This window comes from Berghia stephanieae, chromosome 4 (assembly GCF_034508935.2).
Source record: "Berghia stephanieae isolate SIO BIC M18660-M18661 chromosome 4, UCSD_Bste_1.3, whole genome shotgun sequence".
Taxonomy (NCBI): Eukaryota; Metazoa; Mollusca; class Gastropoda; order Nudibranchia; family Aeolidiidae; genus Berghia; species Berghia stephanieae.
The window spans coordinates 12,257,862-12,280,361 of NC_088363.1; the positions used below are offsets into that span (position 1 = coordinate 12,257,862).

At 39.7% G+C, this 22,500-nt stretch overlaps 2 protein-coding genes and 1 long non-coding RNA gene across 8 annotated transcripts in view; 2 read left to right on the forward strand and 1 right to left on the reverse strand.

The window, feature by feature from the left end:
- Nucleotides 1-7,201, forward strand: part of LOC144970033 (uncharacterized) — a 34,733-nt gene extending 27,532 nt beyond the window's left edge. For all 6 annotated transcript variants that reach the window (XM_078909214.1, XM_078909220.1, XM_078909215.1 and 3 more), the window contains exons 10-12: nt 1,599-2,967; nt 3,332-3,423; nt 6,345-7,201. In XM_078909214.1, coding sequence (XP_078765340.1) covers nt 1,599-2,628 — 1,030 coding nt within the window. In that variant the 3' untranslated portion in view covers nt 2,629-2,967; nt 3,332-3,423; nt 6,345-7,201. The remainder of the gene's footprint in view (nt 1-1,598; nt 2,968-3,331; nt 3,424-6,344) is intronic.
- Nucleotides 1-18,053, reverse strand: part of LOC144970034 (uncharacterized) — a 19,636-nt gene extending 1,583 nt beyond the window's left edge. The window contains exons 1-2 of the long non-coding RNA XR_013644897.1: nt 17,968-18,053; nt 10,455-10,607 (exon numbers count right to left, since the gene is read on the reverse strand). This is a non-coding gene — a long non-coding RNA (uncharacterized LOC144970034). The remainder of the gene's footprint in view (nt 1-10,454; nt 10,608-17,967) is intronic.
- A 1,820-nt stretch (nt 18,054-19,873) lies between these two features.
- LOC144970035 (uncharacterized) overlaps nt 19,874-22,500 on the forward strand; it is a 16,417-nt gene continuing 13,790 nt past the window's right edge. Inside the window, exons 1-2 of the mRNA XM_078909221.1 lie at nt 19,874-19,929; nt 21,932-22,178. Coding sequence (XP_078765347.1) covers nt 21,997-22,178 — 182 coding nt within the window. The 5' untranslated portion in view covers nt 19,874-19,929; nt 21,932-21,996. The remainder of the gene's footprint in view (nt 19,930-21,931; nt 22,179-22,500) is intronic.

Here is a 22,500-nt window from a genome sequence, read left to right on the forward strand (position 1 = left end):
CTCAAAGTGGCCCACGTAGTGAAAAGTATTCACAGTTTTTTAAATATCTAACATCACGATTGGTCATTTTGTTCAGCTTGACACATGGGTATGTTTACAACTTTCATAAACAAAGCAGCGTGTTTACATCTCTGAAGACATATCCAATCGTTGGACAGCAACAAATCACGTGATTGATGACTTGGTTGGACGAAAGAATTAATAAAGATCGCTCCCATTTAGTGTTTGGTTGTTTGTCTAGTGACGAAGGCCCAGGGACGAAACGTTGTTTGTTTTGTGTTCACCCCTCATATGAGTCATTTACTCGCTTTATTCTTATCCCCGTATGCTCATGTCGGGGACCCCCTATAGCTCAGTTGGTAGAGCACTCGCTTCACAATCAAAGGGACCGAGATCGACCCCGGGTGCAGACGAGATTTTTTTCAACCCCCCCCCCCCTTGTCGACCCAGCAGTTATTGGGTAGCTGGGTCTGTAAGATCCGGCGGAAAGTATTTTGCGATAGACTAGGGTCCTATTCAAAGGGTAGCATGCAATTGCTATTGTCCGGGATAACCCCATCCGGCTCCATTGGCCTAATGGCTCTGAAGGGCTACTTTTTTATGATCACGTCTAGTTTTATTTATCCAAAGAATGAAAGAATTTGACCTGTCTTAAGGCTCAGAAGACGACGAAAACTTTTTTTTATTGTTTTATATTTTCTGCGAAATTATGTGGCCATCTTAGTTACTTACTAATGGCACCAGCGATTCCCTGAGCGTCACTATCGGAACAAAATGAAAAATAAAATCTTAATTTTAGAAGTAAAATTTTCTGGTTAACCTGAAACCTACCATAAACCAATTTCTTTATTTAGGTGAAAAACAACTATAATTTAGGGTGAGCTACTACGTATATTTACTAGATGAAAGTGATGGACGCATACAGAATTTCTCCCAAGGATAAAATATGGACTTATCTGTCTCTTCTCCTTTGCAAACTAAAGATAGAACGAAGCTGACGTCACTCGAATCTTTGTTATTGTTTTTTTTATTTTTTTGCCATCTGCGTTTATGAGTAATTCTCACTAAATAGTATTAACCAGACTATAGACGTTCAAGGTTACACATAGTTTTATGTGTTATTTTTCGGGATGGCAATGTTGTGAGATTCTTAGACAAGCGCATAATATTACTATCTACGACACTTCGATAACCACACCTCTCGGACAGTCGTAATAATGTAAATAATGGAAGTGATTGGTAAACATATAGCAAGCGAAACAGGTTTTACTATCGATGGTATATGTCTAAGTAAAATACCCACTGATCTACCGCTTTATCAATAGAACCAATACAGAAAACTATTTGTCGGTTTGAAAACAATAACAATGATCAGAGAGAGGTTGATTTCATTCACGTACAAAGATTCTTTTTCACGAATGCTCTGTGGTAAGGACAGAAGGTCCGAAATGAGAAAAGAATCTCATTCCAGAATTTTTCCGTATTCGAGAAACATCTAGATTTGGTGGAATCACTGGCCGAACGTAAGGGACGGGGTTTTGAATATCTTTCAATTAGTTCCAATGACATACTATCTATATCTTCATATTGTTTTCCAGAGAAACAACATCTAGGATGAACCCCATCAAGTTCAACAAGCTGCTTAGCCTTGTCCTGACTGCCAGAGACAGTTTTCAGGAAGTGGAAAACGTTATGATCTCGGTGGGGCTTTCACGCTTTTCAGCCCAAAAGGAAGCATTGCGGGCCATTTTTGACGATGTCAAATCGACATGGGGAAAGAAATTGCATTATCTTCGTTGGCAAGAATACCATGTCAACAAAAACTTCATCAGAGCGAGACAGGCTATGGAAGAAAGAACGATTTTTGCAGCTCTACTAGGATTTCAAGAGCTGGGATATCAGGTGGAGATCCGCATTCACCAAATGGTTCATCCACCGAGTAATTTAACCTTAAATGACGACCTGAGACTAAATCTATATTTAGAAACTATGAATATGATCAATGGCCGGTTAAATCTCTGCGAAAAAACACACGAGAACCTTACACAGCTTTATAACGCCTACCTTAACGGGACACCTATCTTCAATTACCAGTATTTAACAGAACCGAGGGCTGGGAATGTTTACATGACGCCTAAAAAGTTGTTGAATGACTCGTTATTTCGAACGCGTTATTCACGCACGCACAGTGTCCGCGTCCGGCAAGATATCCGCACTGTACAACACTATTTGAGACGGTATTCAGCTATAGCCAACAATAGTTATGTAAACAATACGTTGAATGAAACGGAGTTACATATGGCAAATGTGATGTTTTTCAGTAGAGCAAGATGGTTTTATCACTCTCGAAGCGAATTTTATAAAGAGGCCATCGATTATCCGGGGAGATTCATGAAATCAAAAATAGAAGATTTTGAAAGGCGTTGGAGGTCCTTTGAAGCCAATTTCCAAAGTATGATGGATTCAATAAACGTGATATTAAGTAACTTGGTCGACCTCAACAATTCAATATTAAGACGAATAAAACAAGGCATGGACTCCACGGACAAATATATCAGATTTGGAAAAGGTCACAAAACAACAGGCGGCAAAGGAACTGGCCTCGGAAGATATTCACGTGGGAATTAACGACTTAAAGCTATTTTTCCAGGAATTGCGATCACGTGGTCAAGATGTCTACGATGGTTGGTCAGCTCTGCTTCGTTCGACCAATGAAATTTGGGATGTGATTCTCGAAGACGAAAACATGGTGGAGTTTTATGAATTCAAAAACTTGACAGAATGGCAAAGGACATATGATGACGTTAGCAAAGAGGTGGAGACTAACTATATCAGTATTCGTGATTTGTACGATCCCAGGTTCATTGTGAAGAACACTGACACTCGCTTTTTCAACAACATAAATAAACTTATAGAACACATGACCTTGTATAAAGAGCAGAATCTCATGGATTCAAAGTTCATAAAGTAAGTATTGTCAATAATTGTAATATCACTTTATAGTCGCCATGTCTTGTCCTACCTGTTACGTGTAAATGATGGTGATGATGATGGTGGTGGTGGTGGTGGTGCTGTTGGTTTGGGACTAATTGTAAAGCGTTTTGAGCATTTTAGTGGGTATTGCTATATATAAGAGCTCAAGATTGTAAAGTGTTTGAGATATTTGGTTCACGGAAAGCGTGAACAAATGCCATTTATTATTATTATTATTATTATCATTATTATTATTATTATTATTATTATTATTATTATTATTATTATTATTATTATTATTATTATTATTATTATTATTATTATTATTATTATTATCATTATTATTATTATTTCTCAGGGACAATTTCCTCCAATTAGACGTATTCTACAGAGAGAAGAGCTATGAACAAATCACACAACAGCCTGCCTATGACATATTTGCCTTGATTTGTAAGTGAAATGAGGGCTTCGATTGTTCAGTCGGTAGGGCGTTCGCTTCACACGAGCGCTTCGATTGTTCAGTCGGTAGGGCGTTCGCTTCACACGAGGGCTTCGATTGTTCAGTCGGTAGGGCGTTCGCTTCACACGAGGGCTTCGACTGTTCAGTCGGTAGGGCGTTCGCTTCACACAAGGGCTTCGATTGTTCAGTCGGTAGGGCGTTCGCTTCACACGAGGGCTTCGATTGTTCAGTCGGTAGGGCGTTCGCTTCACACGAGGGCTTCGATTGTTCAGTCGGTAGGGCGTTCGCTTCACACGAGGGCTTCGACTGTTCAGTCGGTAGGGCGTTCGCTTCACACAAGGGCTTCGATTGTTCAGTCGGTAGGGCGTTCGCTTCACACGAGGGCTTCGATTGTTCAATCGGTAGGGCGTTCTCTTCACACGAGGGCTTCGATTGTTCATCGGTAGGGCGTTCGCTTCACACGAGGGCTTCGATTGTTCAGTCGGTAGGGCGTTCGCTTCACACGAGGGCTTCGATTGTTCAGTCGGTAGGGCGTTCGCTTCACACGAGGGCTTCGATTGTTCAGTCGGTAGGGCGTTCGCTTCACACGAGGGCTTCGATTGTTCAGTCGGTAGGGCGTTCGCTTCACACGAGGGCTTCGATTGTTCAGTCGGTAGGGCGTTCGCTTCACACGAGGGCTTCGATTGTTCAGTCGGTAGGGCGTTCGCTTCACACGAGGGCTTCGATTGTTCAGTCGGTAGGGCGTTCGCTTCACACGAGGGCTTCGATTGTTCAGTCGGTAGGGCGTTCGCTTCACACGAGGGCTTAGATTGGTCAGTCGGTAGGGCGTTCGCTTCACACGAGGGCTTCGATTGTTCAGTCGGTAGGGCGTTCTCTTCACACGAGGGCTTCGATTGTTCAGTCGGTAGGGCGTTCGCTTCACACGAGGGCTTCGATTGTTCAGTCGGTAGGGCGTTCGCTTCACACGAGGGCTTCGATTGTTTAGTCGGTAGGGCGTTCGCTTCACACGAGGGCTTCGATTGTTCAGTCGGTAGGGCGTTCGCTTCACACGAGGGCTTAGATTGTCAGTCGGTAGGGCGTTCGCTTCACACGAGGGCTTCGATTGTTCAGTCGGTAGGGCGTTCTCTTCACACGAGGGCTTCGATTGTTCAGTCGGTAGGGCGTTCGCTTCACACGAGGGCTTCGATTGTTCAGTCGGTAGGGCGTTCTCTTCACACGAGGGCTTCGATTGTTCAGTCGGTAGGGCGTTCGCTTCACACGAGGGCTTCGATTGTTCAGTCGGTAGGGCGTTCTCTTCACACGAGGGCTTCGATTGGTCAGTCGGTAGGGCGTTCGCTTCACACGAGGGCTTCGATTGTTCAGTCGGTAGGGCGTTCTCTTCGCACGAGGGCTTCGATTGTTCAGTCGGTAGGGCGTTCGCTTCACACGAAAAGGAACCGAGATCGATTACGTGTGTAGTCGAGATTTTTTTTCTGCCTCCCCCCCCCCCTCTCTCTCTCTCTCTCTCTCTCTCTATCCTGGACGAAGTGGCCGAGTGATCAATGCATTGCACTTTGACCCGGAAGGTCTCGGGTTCGAGCCCCGATTCAAGCACTTTCTGTTTGTTTTTTTTCCTTGGGCTGAATTATCAACCCCCAATTTTCTCACTTAGACAACATGGGTGATTCCTGTTGACATCAGATATCCTGTTTGATGCTTATCTATAGGGAATGAGATTAGCAGAAGAGTAGCGTCCCTTGATTGGACGTCACCCATAGTCTGTGACGTCACCGGCGGAAAAGCTATTAGAGAGAGAACGTCATGTTGGTTGTGCGCATGCGTCTCTCGTCCTCGCGAGAATGAGCCGTAGCCATCGTTAACTTATAGCCTGACACTAGAACCGTAGCCATCGTTAACTTATAGCCTGACACTAGAGCCGTAGCGTAGCCATCGTTAATTTATAGCCTGACACTAGAACCCACCAGGACTTATACTTTGACGTCATTTTTTAGGTCTGTGCACCGTCTAGTGAGTTGTTGTTAGTGCTCAAGGAAACAAATGATTCAATTGGTTGAACAATAAATGCAACTCACGATTTGTTTTCTTTCGCGGCCAAAGACTTGTCTTTTAACGTCATTTTTTAGTCAGTGTCAGGCTATAAGTTTACAATGGCTACGATCGCACTCGATCCCTTCAGGCTACTTCACCTACTGAGTTATCGGGATTTCCTCCCAGAGTAGAGAATCGCTTTAAATCGAGTCATGATGTAATGACTTTATGGCTTTATCCAAACTTAGAATGTTGAAAAAGTAATGAAAAACCCAGAGCGAGAAAGACATAGCTTCACACTATTATTTTTCATTTATGCTCATGCCATATCTTTTGAGGAGTTTATAAAGCGCAATATCCACTAAACGTGCTCAAAGCGCTTTACACAGGGTCCCTGACCAATAGCAACGCGTAACATATAGAACAAGACATGAAGCTTGTTTGGCGAGATTACAATTTTTTCCCAAAAGAAACAACGCTGTAACGGTCAGTTACTCATTTTACACCAGAGTACAGTGAGATAATGTGAGTAAAGAGTCTTTTCCAAGAACTCAACTATGCACCGAGCGAGACTCGAACCCATGACCTTCCGATCCGAAAGCGAGTGGCATACCTCAAGACCACATAGCCGCACAAGAATAACAAAACAATACGTATACTTACTTTTTTTCTCTGTCTCTAACTACAAGGACTTACACAACTATTATCATTTTTCGACTAATATCGAAATGTACTTTACCATACATTGAATTTATGTAATAAGTTACTATGAGGTTGAATTCAATTAATTTGTTATAGATATAAAATATCTATCAGAATATAATTTGTTAAGTGTTGAGTAAAGTAAGTTGTTCCTAATTTTACCTTTTAAAAAATTCATCAGGTGACATTGGAGGATCGATGGGCCTATTCATCGGGGCCAGCGTTCTGACCCTGTACGAGATGGTGGAATTGTGTCTTCACGTCTTTCTAAGGCCCGTGCTTTGCGGAATGACAAAAACCAACAAGAAATCCAACAAACATTTTACTGGAAATCAATTACAAAACTCAAGTTTGGACGCCTGTAGTAAACAATGTGCAGATGACGTATCTCTACCATCACCCACTAGTCGGTGATGTTCATATATTATTATAACAGATCGCTGAAACTGTCTCCTGGATGCCAGGGTACTACTGATTATTGAAGTGACACACTTATTTAACACGAATGCTGTGTTGATTGCACATCTCTGATTCAGATAATGCATCAAAAATAACAGAATAGCTCATGGATAAAATCCTCAAAACGTGAATCAAAACATTCCCATCAACTTTAAATATGATGATGATGGTTTAAATTTCTGTACACGTCACTTAAGATCAATGGGCACGATCTATATTACCTATCCGTGTGCTCGAGGTCATTGGTCATATTGGAAAATGTGCTCAAAATGACTCACATAGTGAAAAGTGTTCACAGTTTCTGAAATATCTAAAATCACGATTGGTCATTTTGTTCAGCTTGACACATGGGTATGTTTACAACTTTAATAAACAAAGCTGCGTGTTTACGTTTCTGAAGAAATATCCAATCGCTGGACATCAACAAATCACATGATTGATGACATGGTTGAACGAAAAGATAAATATAGATCGCCCCCATTAGAAGATAGGTAATGGAACCAAAAATATACTTGCTTTTTGATGCCGGGAATAAAAAGTAAATAAAAGCTCCTACAAAGTGAAAAATTACAAAACAAACAGTTTTGTTTCTCATTCCACCCCAATGAATTATATTTTTATAGTAACCTACCAATGACTAAAAGTCAATTCATCGTTTTGTTTTGTCAGTGTTGTTATTTACTTTGCATCCGCCTTTATTCACTCTTTTCGTTACATCTTTATTGAGTCTCTTGTGTGCTAAGAATTCTAATATTTATATAAATAAAAATAAAATAAAATTCCCTTTATTCGTCCCCAAGGGGAAATTGGTCTGTAGGGCCTATTCCAAGGGAAAACTGGAATAACCCAGGCGTCAGCCGCGGAGCAGCGCCGCAAAGTGAGCTAGGGTGAGGTGACTTGCCCAAGGCCACACAGCGCAGCGGCGGGTGATTGATCTCAGTACCTTTCGGGTAAGAAGCAAAGACCGTACGACTGAGCCACACTCCTTACACAACAAGGACCATCTAGATCTTGTAGAGATAATGTGAAATGATAAATAGCCCTACTCCCTTTGACCAATAAATTATGAAGTTCTCAAATTAGAATCCCTATCTAAACACATTGAATTTAACCCACGTCCAACGTATACATATATGCAGGCCTGACATCCGAACGCACTTACGGGCCTACTTTAACATTGTTGTAATGGATAATATTTTGCGTCATTCTTTGAGATTTCCTTTACAACAATGAGCCCATAAGGAATTAGGTTATCAGACCTGCAAATAAGTGCAAGTCGAGATTTTATTTTTATGACCCCTCTGTCCACCAGACCAGTGATTGGGTAGCCGAGTTTGTTAGATCATGTGGAAAGTACTTTGCGATAGACCAGCGCCCAATACAAATGATAACAAGCAATTTCTATTTTCCTTGTCATGCTATAGAATTTGGTATCATCAGGCCCCATGGGTCTAACTCCTCTGAATAACTGTTAATTTGGTCAAAGCTAGAGGGGATCTTTATAACTATACGTCATTACAAAATCTAGCATTTGTATTACTAAGAAAAAGTTTGGTGCCAAAAAGAACCAAATAGTCAAATTTTTAAAACTAAAATGAAAAATAAGTGTTTTTTCATAGAACAGCAGTTTGGTGAGTTATTCTTTCTCTTATTTAGCACTGTCGATTAAGACGGAATTGCACTTTGGGATCTTTGGCCCAACAATGTGAACAATTCCACAAATTCGACAGTAGGCTACGGATCAATAGGAGAAATACGTATTTGACAAAAGCTTGATTTATGACAATTAATATTGTTTAAATAAATATAAGCTGTGATAAAGATCGTTTTTGTGACATTTCGACGCGAACGACCTTAATAATGAATAGTAATGAGTAAGGGCTTGGAGTTAAACGGATAAAAACCAATTATTATTATTATTATTATTATTATTATTATTATTATTATTATTATTATTATTATTATTATTATTATTATTATTATTATACAGCTTTCAACATTTCCTCACAGAAAACCTGATAAAGTGGTGCAAAACAAAAACAAAATTGAATCACTCCTTTCAATGACGAGACGTATGGACAAATTTAATATTTCGTTTACAATACTTTGGTTTTCTCGACACTTTAAAGCGCTTTTCCATCTAGTCTATTCTTTTGCTATAAAACACTCAGTTTTTGGTTGTTATTTTAAAAAAGCATCATTCTAATCCTCTACATACATTAAAAACGCGTAATGATATCGAGCTTACAATGATAAAAATAACAAGAAATGAAGTGAGTAGAAAAGTTCCAGAAGACAATATAGACTCCACTGTTACGGCACCACCGCCTGGCCACGAGAGAGACGCTCTACAATTGACGTCATTCACCGTGTTATTATCAAGATAAGTACCTGATCCACTCATTTTTTCTCCTTACAATGATAACTTGTGACGTCAGATTGTCAAGATGGCCGAGGCCATTCGAACACTGGGTTGGATCGTAGCCATCGTTGACTTATATCCTACCACTGACCAAAAAATGACGTCAAGATACAAGTCTTTGGCCACAAATGAAAACAGATTTTGATTGTTTTCAACAGATCAACCAATGGGATCACTTGTTTCCCTGAGCTCTACTAACGACATCTCACTGCAAAAAAAAAACACCTAAAAATGTCGTCAAACTATAAGTCCTAGTGGGTTCTAGTGTCAGGCTATATGTTAACGATGGCTACGGTTGGATCTCCTGACGTCACATATCAGGGCGGGCCGTTCAAGCGTAGCCATCGTTATGTTATAGCCTGATACTGAAATCCAAAAGGACTGGCAATTTGACGTCATTATTTGTTTTTTGCACCGCTTTGTGAGTTGTCGTTAGTAGAGCTCATGGAAACAAGTTATTTCATTGGTTGAACTATTGAATGCAACTCACGATTTGTTTTCTTTTGTGGCAAAAGACTGGCATTTTGACCTCATTTTTTGGTCAGTATCAGGCCATAACTTTACGAAGGCCACGGTTCAAGGCGCCCGCTTATAGACCCGTCATCTCGGCTGGTCTATTGATGGTCAACTGGAATTACTACTGTGCCCCCCGATTTGCCTCAAGCACCTCACCAACGACAAGGTAGGGGATCCATTGGGAAAGCGTTCATTGGCGAGATATACTCTGGACTTAGATAACAACATAGCCGTTTCCTGTTGTCTGTTTTTTTTTAAAAGCGATGCTTTTATCTAAGTCCAGGAATGAGATTGGTGAGTAGAGGGAAGAGGAATATGAGAATGAGTGTGATGAAATAAAACATAATAAAAGGAATGATGGCGAGAAGGAGGAAAAGACTAAGGAGAGGAAGGAAAACGATGACGATAGCTAAGTAAACATTATTTCAAAATTAATATACTTTTAATACTAGCATTTTTTTTCCCCGACAGAGACAACGCTGTTCCCAGCCAGTCCTTCGTTTTACACCTGGGTATGGTGAGACAATATGAGTAAAGAGCCTTTTCCAAGGACTCATCTTTGAGCAGTGAGATTTGAACCCAGGAACAACAAGCCCAAAGCAGGTGCTATACTACCAGATCACAGAGCCACAAAATAAGCCACAGTAGTGAATGACGTTTCTGACCCCCTTTCCAGCCAATACTGATTGGGGAGATGAGTCTATTAGAAATGGCGGAAAGTACTTGACGATAGACTGGCGTCCTATACAATCAAAGGGTAGCAAACAATTGATCTTTTCCGTTTCACGCTATAGAAACTCCGGATCTATGGGCCTTGTGGCTCTAAAGGACTACTTTTTTTCAAAATTGAATGACATCATTTTTATAAGTATTTATACTCAGTCCTAAACCCACAGTGGCCATGGACCACTGATGAACCTTTTCCATCCTCTTATTCTGTCGTTGGTCAGTCTTTCCATCTTCTGCCAGCGCATCCCAGACCTCTCCAGCTATACCAAAAGGTCTCTTTTCCAGGTTGACCGTGGTCTTCCTTTTATTCTCCTCTTTCTGGGGGAATTCCATGGCAGAATTTTATAAGTAGATAATTTTAATTATCAAAAATTGTGAAATCATAGACTGAACTTACCCAAGACTAATATTGATATTCTATTTATTTAATATGTAATATTTCATTTTTATCGCAGAATCTACAAACTGCTCTAGGGCGCTGTATATACAAAGACGATTGGTAGAACAAAAAGCAAATATTATTACTACTCAAAAGCCTGCTTGTATAGTAATGTTTTCAAAAGTTTCCTAAAATTACTTAGCTCTGGTGACGTCTTTGATTTCATTATTTAATTTGTTCCATACTTATTGGGCATCGACAGAGAATGATTTTTCAGCTGTGAATATGTTATATATTGGAACATTTATCAGTTGTTCATTTTTGCATTGAAGTGGTCTACCAGTTGTGTACAATGCACGAAGCCAATGATCATCATTGCAGCATTTGAATGCCATTGTGGCAATTTTGAAATTTTTGTAAAGTGTTGATGACACACGGAAATAACAATAACATTTTAACATTGATTTTACTTTCAACTTGTGAATCCTAGGTTTGTCAATATATCTACAAAATGGTGAAAAACGACTGTAATATCGTTAATGAATGTGTGAAGCATTTGATTTCACACTCCATTCGAAGTCTGTCTTTTGACGTTGGGAAGGGCGGCGTATGCCTTTGATATGCCCCATGAGATTTTAATTTATTTTATAAAGCATTTGATTTCAGATACAATTGAAGGCTGGGTTTCCAAAACTCGTTAAGTCAATTTTTTCTACTTTTTGAGATTTTCCGGCCAAGAGATAAATTGAAATGGTAATTTTATTTTACGAATCAATTGGCACAATAATTTCCCTAGATTTGTGTGAATTTGAAGTTTACATATTATGAAATAATAGACCGAATGAGAAATATTGTGGAAAATAATCCTCAATATCTCAAATTGGGAAAAACTAAGTGAGGGGGTTTTGGAAAACCACTTTTCAATTAGATGTTTGTCTTTTGGCGTTCAGAAGGACAACATAATTCGTTCAGATGCCCCTTGGAATTGTCAATTACTTTATACAGCATTTGATTTCAGATATAATTAGAAGTCTGTCTTTTGGCGTCGTTCAGAAGGACAACATATGTCTTTGACATGCCCCATGAGACTTGAATTTACTCATAGGATGCAGTCAAGGACCTTAAGTGGTCTTCCTATTGAAATAGTCTGTAAATCGATGAGATGATAACAACAACAGTTGTAGTAACAGAAATAAAAGATACAATAGAAGGAACGAAATTGACATCACTCATCTCTTTGTTATTGTTTTTTTAGACAGCCATTTTGGTAAATAAATTAAATTACAATAAATTATATTAATCAAACTATAAACGTCCAAGGTTACACCTAGTTTTGTGTGTTGTTATGTAACATCCGGCTGGCTTAGGTCGTGAGTGTTTTACCTAAACGTATAGCATCAATAACATAAATTCTCTACAAAACGAGTTTCCATATGAAGTAATATCCACTAAATTTACGCAAAATTCTTGACAATGGTCCCAAGACAAAGCCACACCTAATTGTCTTGTAAGACAAAAGACGATGCAAGTGAGACACTGATTGATACAACGCTGTTATTGATCTGATAAAGATATGAAAATAAAAGTATATAAAACAAAGCCAGACAAAGCAGGAAGAATACAAGAAAGAAAAAACATGCCAAAAATTCTGATATTTTTTGTTCAGAATGGCTTTTATCTTGCATTTTTCTGTTTGCTTTTTCTGGCTTTTGTTTATACACGTTTTCAGATCTTTTTCTTACACATGAACTGTGCTGGACACGTTCTGAGACACAACACCATTAACAAATCAGTGCTAGAGGGGAAAGTAGCAGGCAGAAATATACAAGGCAAACCAAGGACTGCTCGGTAATGGCATGGCCCTTGAGCGTGAAGAATTGTGTGTTCCATGGCATTCAACCTCTGTAGAGAGACGGAACTCCGGTAAGGTAAGGTATTTTTTACCCCTAGTGGCAGTGGTCCTTCAAAACCATAAGGTCCATGGAGCCGGAGTTTATCCCGGTTTCTATAACGTGAAACGGACAATAGCAATTGCTTGCTAACATTTGGACGCCAGTCTATCGAAAAGTACTTTCCGCCCGATCAAACAACCCAGATAACCAATTACAGCTGGCTGGAAAGTTGGGTCAGAAAAAATAATCTTGACTAATGATCGATATCGGTCCTCTTTGCGTGTGAAGTGAGTGTTCTACCAACTTAGCTATCGGGTGTGAAGTGAATGTTCTACCAACTGAGCTATCGGGTGTGAAGTGAGCGTTCTACCAACTAAGCTATTGGGTGTGAAGTGAGTGTTCTACCAACCTAGCTATCGGGTGTGAAGTGAGTGTTCTACCAACTGAGCTATCGGGTGTGAAGTGAGTGTTCTACAAAACTAGCTATCGGGTGTGAAGTGAGTGTTCTACCAACTGAGCTATTGGGTGTGAAGTGAGTGTTCTACCAACTGAGCTATCGGGTGTGAAGTGAGTGTTCTACCAACCTAGCTATCGGGTGTGAAGTGAGTGTTCTACCAACTGAGCTATCGGGTGTGAAGGGAGTGTTCTACCAACCTAGCTATCGGGTGTGAAGTGAGTGTTCTACCAACTGAGCTATTGTATGTGAAGTGAGTGTTCTACCAACTGAGCTATCGGGTGTAAAGTGAGTGTTCTACCAACTGAGCTATCGGGTGTGAAGTGAGTGTTCTACCAACTGAGCTATCGGGTGTGAAGTGAGTGTTCTACCAACTGAGCTATCGGGTGTGAAGTGAGTGTTCTACCAAACTAGCAATCGGGTGTGAAGTGAGTGTTCTACCAACTGAGCTATCGGGTGTGAAGTGAGTGTTCTACCAACTGAGCTATCGGGTGTGAAGTGAGTGTTCTACCAACCTAGCTATCGGGTGTGAAGTGAGTGTTCTACCAACTGAGCTATCGGGTGTGAAGTGAGTGTTCTACCAAACTAGCTATCGGGTGTGAAGTGAGTGTTCTACCAACTGAGCTATCGGGTGTGAAGTGAGTGTTCTACCAACCTAGCTATCGGGTGTGAAGTGAGTGTTCTACCAACTGAGCTATCGGGTGTGAAGGGAGTGTTCTACCAACCTAGCTATCGGGTGTGAAGTGAGTGTTCTACCAACTGAGCTATTGTATGTGAAGTTAGTGTTCTACCAACTGAGCTATCGGGTGTAAAGTGAGTGTTCTACCAACTGAGCTATCGGGTGTGAAGGGAGTGTTCTACCAACTGAGCTATCGGGTGTGAAGTGAGTGTTCTACCAACCTAGCTATCGGGTGTGAAGCGAGTGTTCTACCAACTGAGCTATCGGGTGTGAAGTGAGTGTTCTACCAACTGAGCTATCGGGTGTGAAGTGAGTGTTCTACCAACTGAGCTATCGGGTGTGAAGTGAGTGTTCTACCAACCTAGCTATCGGGTGTGAAGTGAGTGTTCTACCAACTGAGCTATCGGGTGTGAAGTGAGTGTTCTACAAAACTAGCTATCGGGTGTGAAGTGAGTGTTCTACCAACTGAGCTATTGGGTGTGAAGTGAGTGTTCTACCAACTGAGCTATCGGGTGTGAAGTGAGTGTTCTACCAACCTAGCTATCGGGTGTGAAGTGAGTGTTCTACCAACTGAGCTATCGGGTGTGAAGGGAGTGTTCTACCAACCTAGCTATCGGTGTGAAGTGAGTGTTCTACCAACTGAGCTATCGGGTGTGAAGTGAGTGTTCTACCAACCTAGCTATCGGGTGTGAAGTGAGTGTTCTACCAACTGAGCTATCGGGTGTGAAGGAGTGTTCTACCAACCTAGCTATCGGGTGTGAAGTGAGTGTTCTACCAACTGAGCTATGTTGTGAAGTTAGTGTTCTACCAACTGAGCTATCGGGTGTAAAGTGAGTGTTCTACCAACTGAGCTATCGGGTGTGAAGTGAGTGTTCTACCAACTGAGCTATCGGTGTGAAGTGAGTGTTCTACCAACCTGCTATCGGGTGTGAAGTGAGTGTTCTACCAACCTAGCTATCGGTGTGGAAGTGAGTGTTCTACCAACTGAGCTATCGGTGTGAAGTGAGTGTTCTACCAACTGACTATCGGGTGTGAATGAGTGTCTACACAGCTATCGGTGTAGTGATGTCTACACTGAGCTATCGGGTGTGAAGTGAGTGTTCTACCAACCTATCTATCGGGTGTGAACTGAGTGTTCTACCAACTGAGCTATCGGGTGTGAAGTGAGTGTTCTACCAACTGAGCTATCGGGTGTGAAGTGAGTGTTCTACCAACTGAGCTATCGGGTGTGAAGTGAGTGTTCTACCAACCTAGCTATCGGGTGTGAAGTGAGTGTTCTACCAACTGAGCTATCGGGTGTGAAGTGAGTGTTCTACCAACCTATCTATCGGGTGTGAACTGAGTGTTCTACCAACTGAGCTATCGGGTGTGAAGTGAGTGTCCTACCAACCTAGCTATCGGGTGTGAAGGGAGTGTTCTACCAACTGAGCTATCGGGTGTGAAGTGAGTGTTCTACCAACCTAGCTATCGTGTGTGAAGTGAGTGTTCTACCAACTGAGCTATCGGGTGTGAAGTGAGTGTTCTACCAACCTAGCTATCGGGTGTGAAGTGAGTGTTCTACCAACTGAGCTATCGGGTGTGAAGTGAGTGTTCTACCAACCTAGCTATCGGGTGTGAAGTGAATGTTCTACCAACTGAGCTATCGGGTGTGAAGTGAGTGTTCTACCAACCTAGCTATCGGTGTGTGAAGTGAGTGTTTTCTACCAACCTAGCTATCGGTGTGAAGTGATGTCTACCAACTGAGCATCGGTGAATGATGTTCTACCAACTGAGCTATCGGGTGTAAAGTGAGTGTTCTACCAACTGAGATATCGGGTGTGAAGTGAGTGTTCTACCAACTGAGCTATCGGGTGTGAAGTGAGTGTTCTACCAACTGAGCTATCGGGTGTGAAATGAGTGTTCTACCAACTTAGCTATCGGGTGTGAAGTGAGTGTTCTACCAACTGAGCTATCGGGTGTGAAGTGAGTGTTCTACCAACTGAGCTATCGGGTGTGAAGTGAGTGTTCTACCAACTGAGCTATCGGGTGTGAAGTGAGTGTTTCTACCAACCTAGCTATCGGGTGTGAAGTGATTGTTCTCTACCAACTGAGCTATCGGGTGTGAAGTGAGTGTTCTACCAACCTAGCTATCGGGTGTGAAGTGAGTGTTCTACCAACCTAGCTATCGGGTGTGAAGTGAGTGTTCTACCAACCTAGCTATCGGGTGTGAAGTGAGTGTTCTACCAACTGAGCTATCGGGTGTGAAGTGAGTGTTCTACCAACCTAGCTATCGGGTGTGAAGTGAGTGTTCTACCAACCTAGCTATCGGGTGTGAAGTGAGTGTTCTACCAACTGAGCTATCGGGTGTGAAGTGAGTGTTCTACCAACTGAGCTATCGGGTGTGAAGTGAGTGTTCTACCAACCTAGCTATCGGGTGTGAAGTGAGTGTTCTACCAACCTAGCTATCTGGTGTGAAGTGAGTGTTCTACCAACTGAGCTATCGGGTGTGAAGTGAGTGTTCTACCAACCTAGCTATCGGGTGTGAAGTGAGTGTTCTACCAACCTAGCTATCGGTACCCCCCCCCCCCCCATCTTGCAATTGTGCTTACCGCCAAGTTTGTCGTTGCCGAAAAGATAGAGATTCTACACGTGTGTACTGTGAGAAGGTTTTTGTCCAGAGCTTTCTTTAGGATCAAGTTTGTGTCGATCACAATATAATTCGAACCAGAGAGCTACAAGTTAATTTTTTTTTAAAAGAATGAACTTTTATGAAGAGCAAGATTCACTAAACGTGGTCAAAGCGTTTTACAAAGGGTCCCTGGCCAACAGCAACACTTAACATGTAGGACAGGACATGACGCCTGTTAGGCGAAATTACAATCTTTTAGGACAGAGACAACGCTGTTAATGGCCATGTGCTCATTTTATAACTTAGTACGGTGAGAGAATTTGAGTTAAGAGCCTTTTCCAAGGACTCAACTATGCGCCAAGCGAGGTTCGACCCAAGGACCTTCCGATCCGAAAGCGAGTGTCATACAATAGACCACATAGCCACACAGTTGAAAGCCTTGTCATATCATATTACCACACTTCCACATAAGAGAAATAGATTGTATATTTGGATCAAAAATGGAATAATCTAGAAGGAGCAGCAGAAGAAGTAAAATAAAATCTTGAATATTTATTAAACGTGAGCACGGCTCTTTTCAAGGGGCCCAAGCCAACAACAACACTTAACATGTAGAACGACACATGACACCTGTTATGCGATATTATAAATCGTATTCTCGAGAAAGACAACGCTAATAACGGCCAAGTTCTCGTTTTACACCTGAGTACGGTGAGAGATTGTAAAAATATAAATTAAGAGCATTTTCCAAGGACTCAGCTATGCGCCAAAGGGAGCAGGACTTGAACACTGGACCTTCCAGACCGAAATCGAGTGACATAACAAAGTCGCACAAGTAGTAGTAGTAGTAGTTGTTGTTGTTGTTGTTGTTGTTGTTGTTGTATTAGTAATAATAGTAGTAGTAGTAGTAGTAGTAGTAGTAGTAGTAGTAGTAGTGGTAGTAGTGGTAGTAGGTATAGTAGTAGTAGCAGTAGTAGTAGTAGTATGTAGTAGTAGTAGTAGTAGTAGTAGTAGTATAGCAGTAGTAGTAGTAGTAGTGGTATAGTAGTGGTAGTAGTAGTAGTAGTAGTAGTGGTAGTAGTAGTAGTAGTAGTGTAGTGGTAGTAGTAGTAGTGGTAGTGGTAGTAGTAGTAGTAGTAGTAGTAGTAGCAGTAGTAGTAGTAGTAGTTGGTAGTAGTAGTAGTAGTAGTAGTGGTAGTAGTAGAGTAGTAGTAGTAGTAGTAGTAGTAGTATGTAGTGGTAGTAGTAGTAGTAGTAGTAGTAGTAGTAGTGGTAGTAGTAGTAGTAGTAGTAGTAGTAGTAGTAGTAGTATAGTAGTAGGTGTGTAGTAGTAGTGGTAGTAGTAGTAGTAGTAGTGGTAGTAGTAGTAGTAGTAGTAGTGGTAGTAGTAGTAATAGTAGTGGTAGTGGTAGTAGTAGTAGTAGTAGTAGTAGTAGTAGCAGTAGTAGTAGTAGTAGTGGTAGTAGTAGTAGTAGTAGTAGTAGTAGTAGTAGTAGTAGTAGTAGTAGTAGTAGTGGTAGTAGTAGTAGTAGTAGTGGTAGTGGTAGTAGTAGTAGTAGTAGTAGTAGTAGTAGTAGTAGTAGTAGTAGTAGTAGTAGTAATTGTGGTGGTGTTATCAGACATGGTAGTAGTCACCATACTAGTTACATTATAATAGACATTTTACCGCTTGCCGTATGGAGAACGTGAGTCAAGAACATTTTCCAAGGACTCATATCGAATACTTTACCGTCTAGAGTAAAATAACCAAACGTAATCTTTTAAAAGATTAAAACAGATACCGAATATTGCTGGGAGGTAAAGATAAAATACTTAACATGGAATGGCCCGTTTGTATAAAATTCTAAACGTTAAATGATGTTTTAAACGTTTTACATTCAACAAGTACATGAAAATAAGCGGTAATAATGATTCTTTATGGTTATGCTGTCGGTTAAGAGAAGAAACAACTAATTTGTTTCAATTTTTTAAAATCAAAAATCTAAAAATCTAACTATGTGAGTGGAGATTATCTTCAATGTCAACACGAACTCATGACATTAGAATACCAATTTTTATCATATAATTTTCCATTTAAAATTTTCATTTTTTTTTTTCGCCAAGAATAATAATATATATTTGGGGTTGAAATAAAAATAAAGATAAAAAATATTTTGTACAATTCCCTCAATATTTTTCTCGATCAGCTTGAAAATATATTGAACAGTTTTAAATATACGGCACGCATAATTATATTTGCGACGTGTAAATAATGTTTTAATAACGATTGCATAATAAGTAGTTATATTTTTTTAATCTAGCTGGTGTTACAAAATATATAGTTCAAAAAGTAAAGGCATTCATTATTTCCAAATATACCTTGCCTACTAATTAAATGGTTGCTTTAATGTGTAATCTTGAAACATCGGTCATGAACTATAAATTTAAAAGAAACTTTACCTAACATGAAATTATGTACAACAAAAAGAACACCAGTCGCTGATTATTTAAACTCAGCGTCTGTAATTATCAATATCTGGGTTGTATATGAAAAGGAATATTCAGTAATTTATATCATAATGATAGGGTACTGATTTTAGACTTAGTAAAGAACACGTTCAATACTACTACTACTACTACTACTACTACTACTACTACTACTACTACTACTACTACTACTACTACTACTACTACTACTACTACAACTACTACTACTACTACTACTACTACTACTACTACTACTACTAATAATAATAATAATAATAATAATAATAATAATAATAATAATAATAATAATAATAATAATAATAATAATGATAATAATAATATTTGTCGGGCGCTCTTCCCTATCACAAGGGAGTGTTCAGAGTGCTTGAATCGATCAGAGGGCATATCAAAAAGTGTATAATTACTACACACAACAAGCACATCATGGAATTTGTTTGATTAAAGGAATTAGGTTTCCGTTACTTTTTTTACAATATAATTATTGGTAAAGGAAATATGCTATTATTATTTGTAGGTAAATTATCATTAATCGTGTCACAATGCACTACGAATAATAAGTAATCTCGGAGACATTTAACACAAACACAGGCATTTTGTGGTTGGTATTGATTTAGAGTTTTAATTTCATAATAATAATACGACATCGAGATCTTGTGATAAATGACAGGTTTTATAAACCAGCCCAGAAATCTTCCTTCTTCAATGTTATAATCGAAATAATTACACATTCTGGTGTCTGTTAATAATAGCAGACATTTGTCACGTGATGACTGTAGTTATCCGAGTTAGAACGGTTGTTTAGATATTATTTGATAACTATACGGGTGAGGCGCTCGATAAGCAATTGCATAATTTATGTTTCTAGTAGGCAACTAAGACTTGGCTTTTTGAAAACACAGATTGTGGATGAACATCTAGTAATTATACGTAATCAGACGCCAATAGTTACCTGTAACAGGCATTATAATTTTGTTAAACATTCATACAATCAATACATACGAAAGGTCAAATCGCTCACCTTGTTTTACAATTTGGCAACACACAAAAATGTATTATAATAAAATTATCCCAAGCTCGTCAAAAAAAAGAGCATTAAACCCGCGACCTCTTTGGTGTCCAGGGTTTAAGACTGCATTACAAGGTGGGGTGATAGTACGAAGCTTCTATAGTGGAGCAGGCACTTATGTTGGTAACAACAAGAGATGAAGTGAATAGAAAAGTGCCAGAAGACACTTTTCACTTTTCTGAATTAAAAACTCACCCCATATTAGCGAAGCATACTCAATGTCTCAATTGTTTCTATGTTATATGTTTGTATTGAGAATTTGGCTATTAAGCTTAACTGCTGGCCTTCTAACTTCGCTGTGGTTGTGTATGTGTTGTACCCGCTACCTCCAGTAGTCGGTGAGAGAGGGATCTAGTAATGAATGACCTGAGTTTGATACGAATTTTTTTGGTTTCATGGATAGCTCATACGGTAGAGTCACGCTCTCATCGGCCAGGCGTAGTTGTCGTACCAATAAGGTCGCCGGTTCAAACCCCATCAACCACCTTCTAGAAGCTGTGGACTCTAAAAACATAGAACAAACAGGATTATAATAGCGACCACAAAAAAACACCAAAACATTTCCTTGCATCTGGTTTCATTTTAGATGATTTATTGATAATTTGTTGTTTTTGTTATTGGCTGAAGACGGATTTGGGCCCGAAACGTTTGCCGTTTGGTATAATATTGTTCTATTTCCAAACTATGTAATATTAATTTTTGTTAGATACTTGTCACAACTTGAGAGTCATTTTAATATTGCAATGAATTTATGAAGTAAATAAATTTGGTCTAAAATGTGAAATAGAAAAACCTGTCTTTTTTATCAGTCTAAGTAAGACAGTGTAATATTCTTGACGTAAGTATTTCACATTTTATCGACGTGCACTATTTTTCAGGTCTGATAACCCAATTCCTTATGGGCTCAATCTCAAAACATTACTCAAAATATTGTTCATTACAAGAATGTTAAACTAGGCCCACAATCGGATTCGAATGTCAGACGTGAATATGTGTGCACGTCGCATATAACAATGAATGATGTCTGGATCATCAACCTTAACGATTTCAAGAGTTATTGACAGAATCTTACAAAATGTATTTCGATTGTTATTTCACATGAGATATTTATAGAGTCATTTTTTTTCATTTTATTAAACGTAACGCCACATAAATCAAAAAGATTCATAAAATATTTTACCTTTGATTTTTAATAGGTTAAAATTATAACACCTTTTGGAAGGTCTTGGTTACTTTCAACGTGCACCTATTTGCAGGTCTGATCATTCAATTTATTATGGGCTCATTGTTGTAATGACACAAAATATTGTCCTTTAAGACAATGTTAAACTAGACCCATAAGCGGATTAGGATGTCAGACCTGCAGCGTACGGTCTTTGCTTCCTACCCGAAAGTTACCGAGTTCAATCACCCGCTTCGTTGTGTGTCCTTGAGCAAGTCATCTCGCCCTAGCTCACTTTGCGGTGCTGCTCTGCGGCTGACGCCTGGGTTATTCCAGTCTTCCCTTGGAATAGACCCTAATGAAAAATTTCCCCTTGGGGATGAATAAAGGGAATTTTTGTTTGTTTTTTTTTTTAATTTTGATATATGAACAGTTTGGTTGTTTTCCTTTTACATTCCTTCATTCAAGATTCAATTCCTATTTATCTATCTCAGCTGCCTCTAGTCCACACTTTAACAATAATTGTAGTAACTTGGAGTCGACTTTTTGATTTATCTTTAAGAATTGGATGTCATTTTCAAAGCGTTTTGGGCTAAAAGCCCTCTTCGGCAGATAAAAAATTATTTGAAAGTGCAATTTACACTTTTTCTAAAGTAAGAATTTTTCTTCTAATCTAGAAGGTCATGTAGTCCAGCCTAAAAACACGAAAAATTGGTAGAAATACGACTCCAGCTCCCGATACAGACACTCGTTTTCGGATCGGAATTTCCTGGGTTGGAATCAGCATTGGTTGAGGAAGCGTTTTGAGCCCAAAACTTTCCGTGTTTGGTATTTTGTTCTCTTTTTTGAAGCAGGTTATATTGATTTTTCTTCATAACTGTTTCTAACTATATTTTTCTTGGTTTCACCGTATAGAAACATTCCAAAACTCAGTGATCAGACTTCCGGCGCGTTCCGTTACTATCCGTACTTGTACCATCATGGTGCTCCAACCCTTCGGAGTCCATGAAGACAAGAACAAAAGAACAGCATCAGAAAGGAAACTGGGAACAGAGGATACCAAAAATAAGAAACGATGGAAAGCCGGTTTGGTCATATTTGCCACAAACACAACTCTTCATGGAGTCCGATACGTGGCCAGTAATATCGGGCTCACAAGAAGGTAAATTCATTGTCTGTTTCTAATTCATTTAAGTATTACTTCATATCTAAGCATTTGTATAGACCCAATGTGCTCAACGCGCTCATGAAGACAAAAACAATTGAACAGTATTAGCAAGGAATTTGGGAACAAACAATCCAAAACAAACAAAAAGAAAGAAAGAAACTATGGAAAGCCAAGCCGGTTTAGTAATATTTGGCACAAACAAAACTCTCCACGGTGTCCGAAACATGGCTAGTAATATTGGATTTATGAGAACGTAAACTCCCTGCTAATTTCATCTTGATCAACATTGTCACTTTCTGGATGTAATCCATTTACG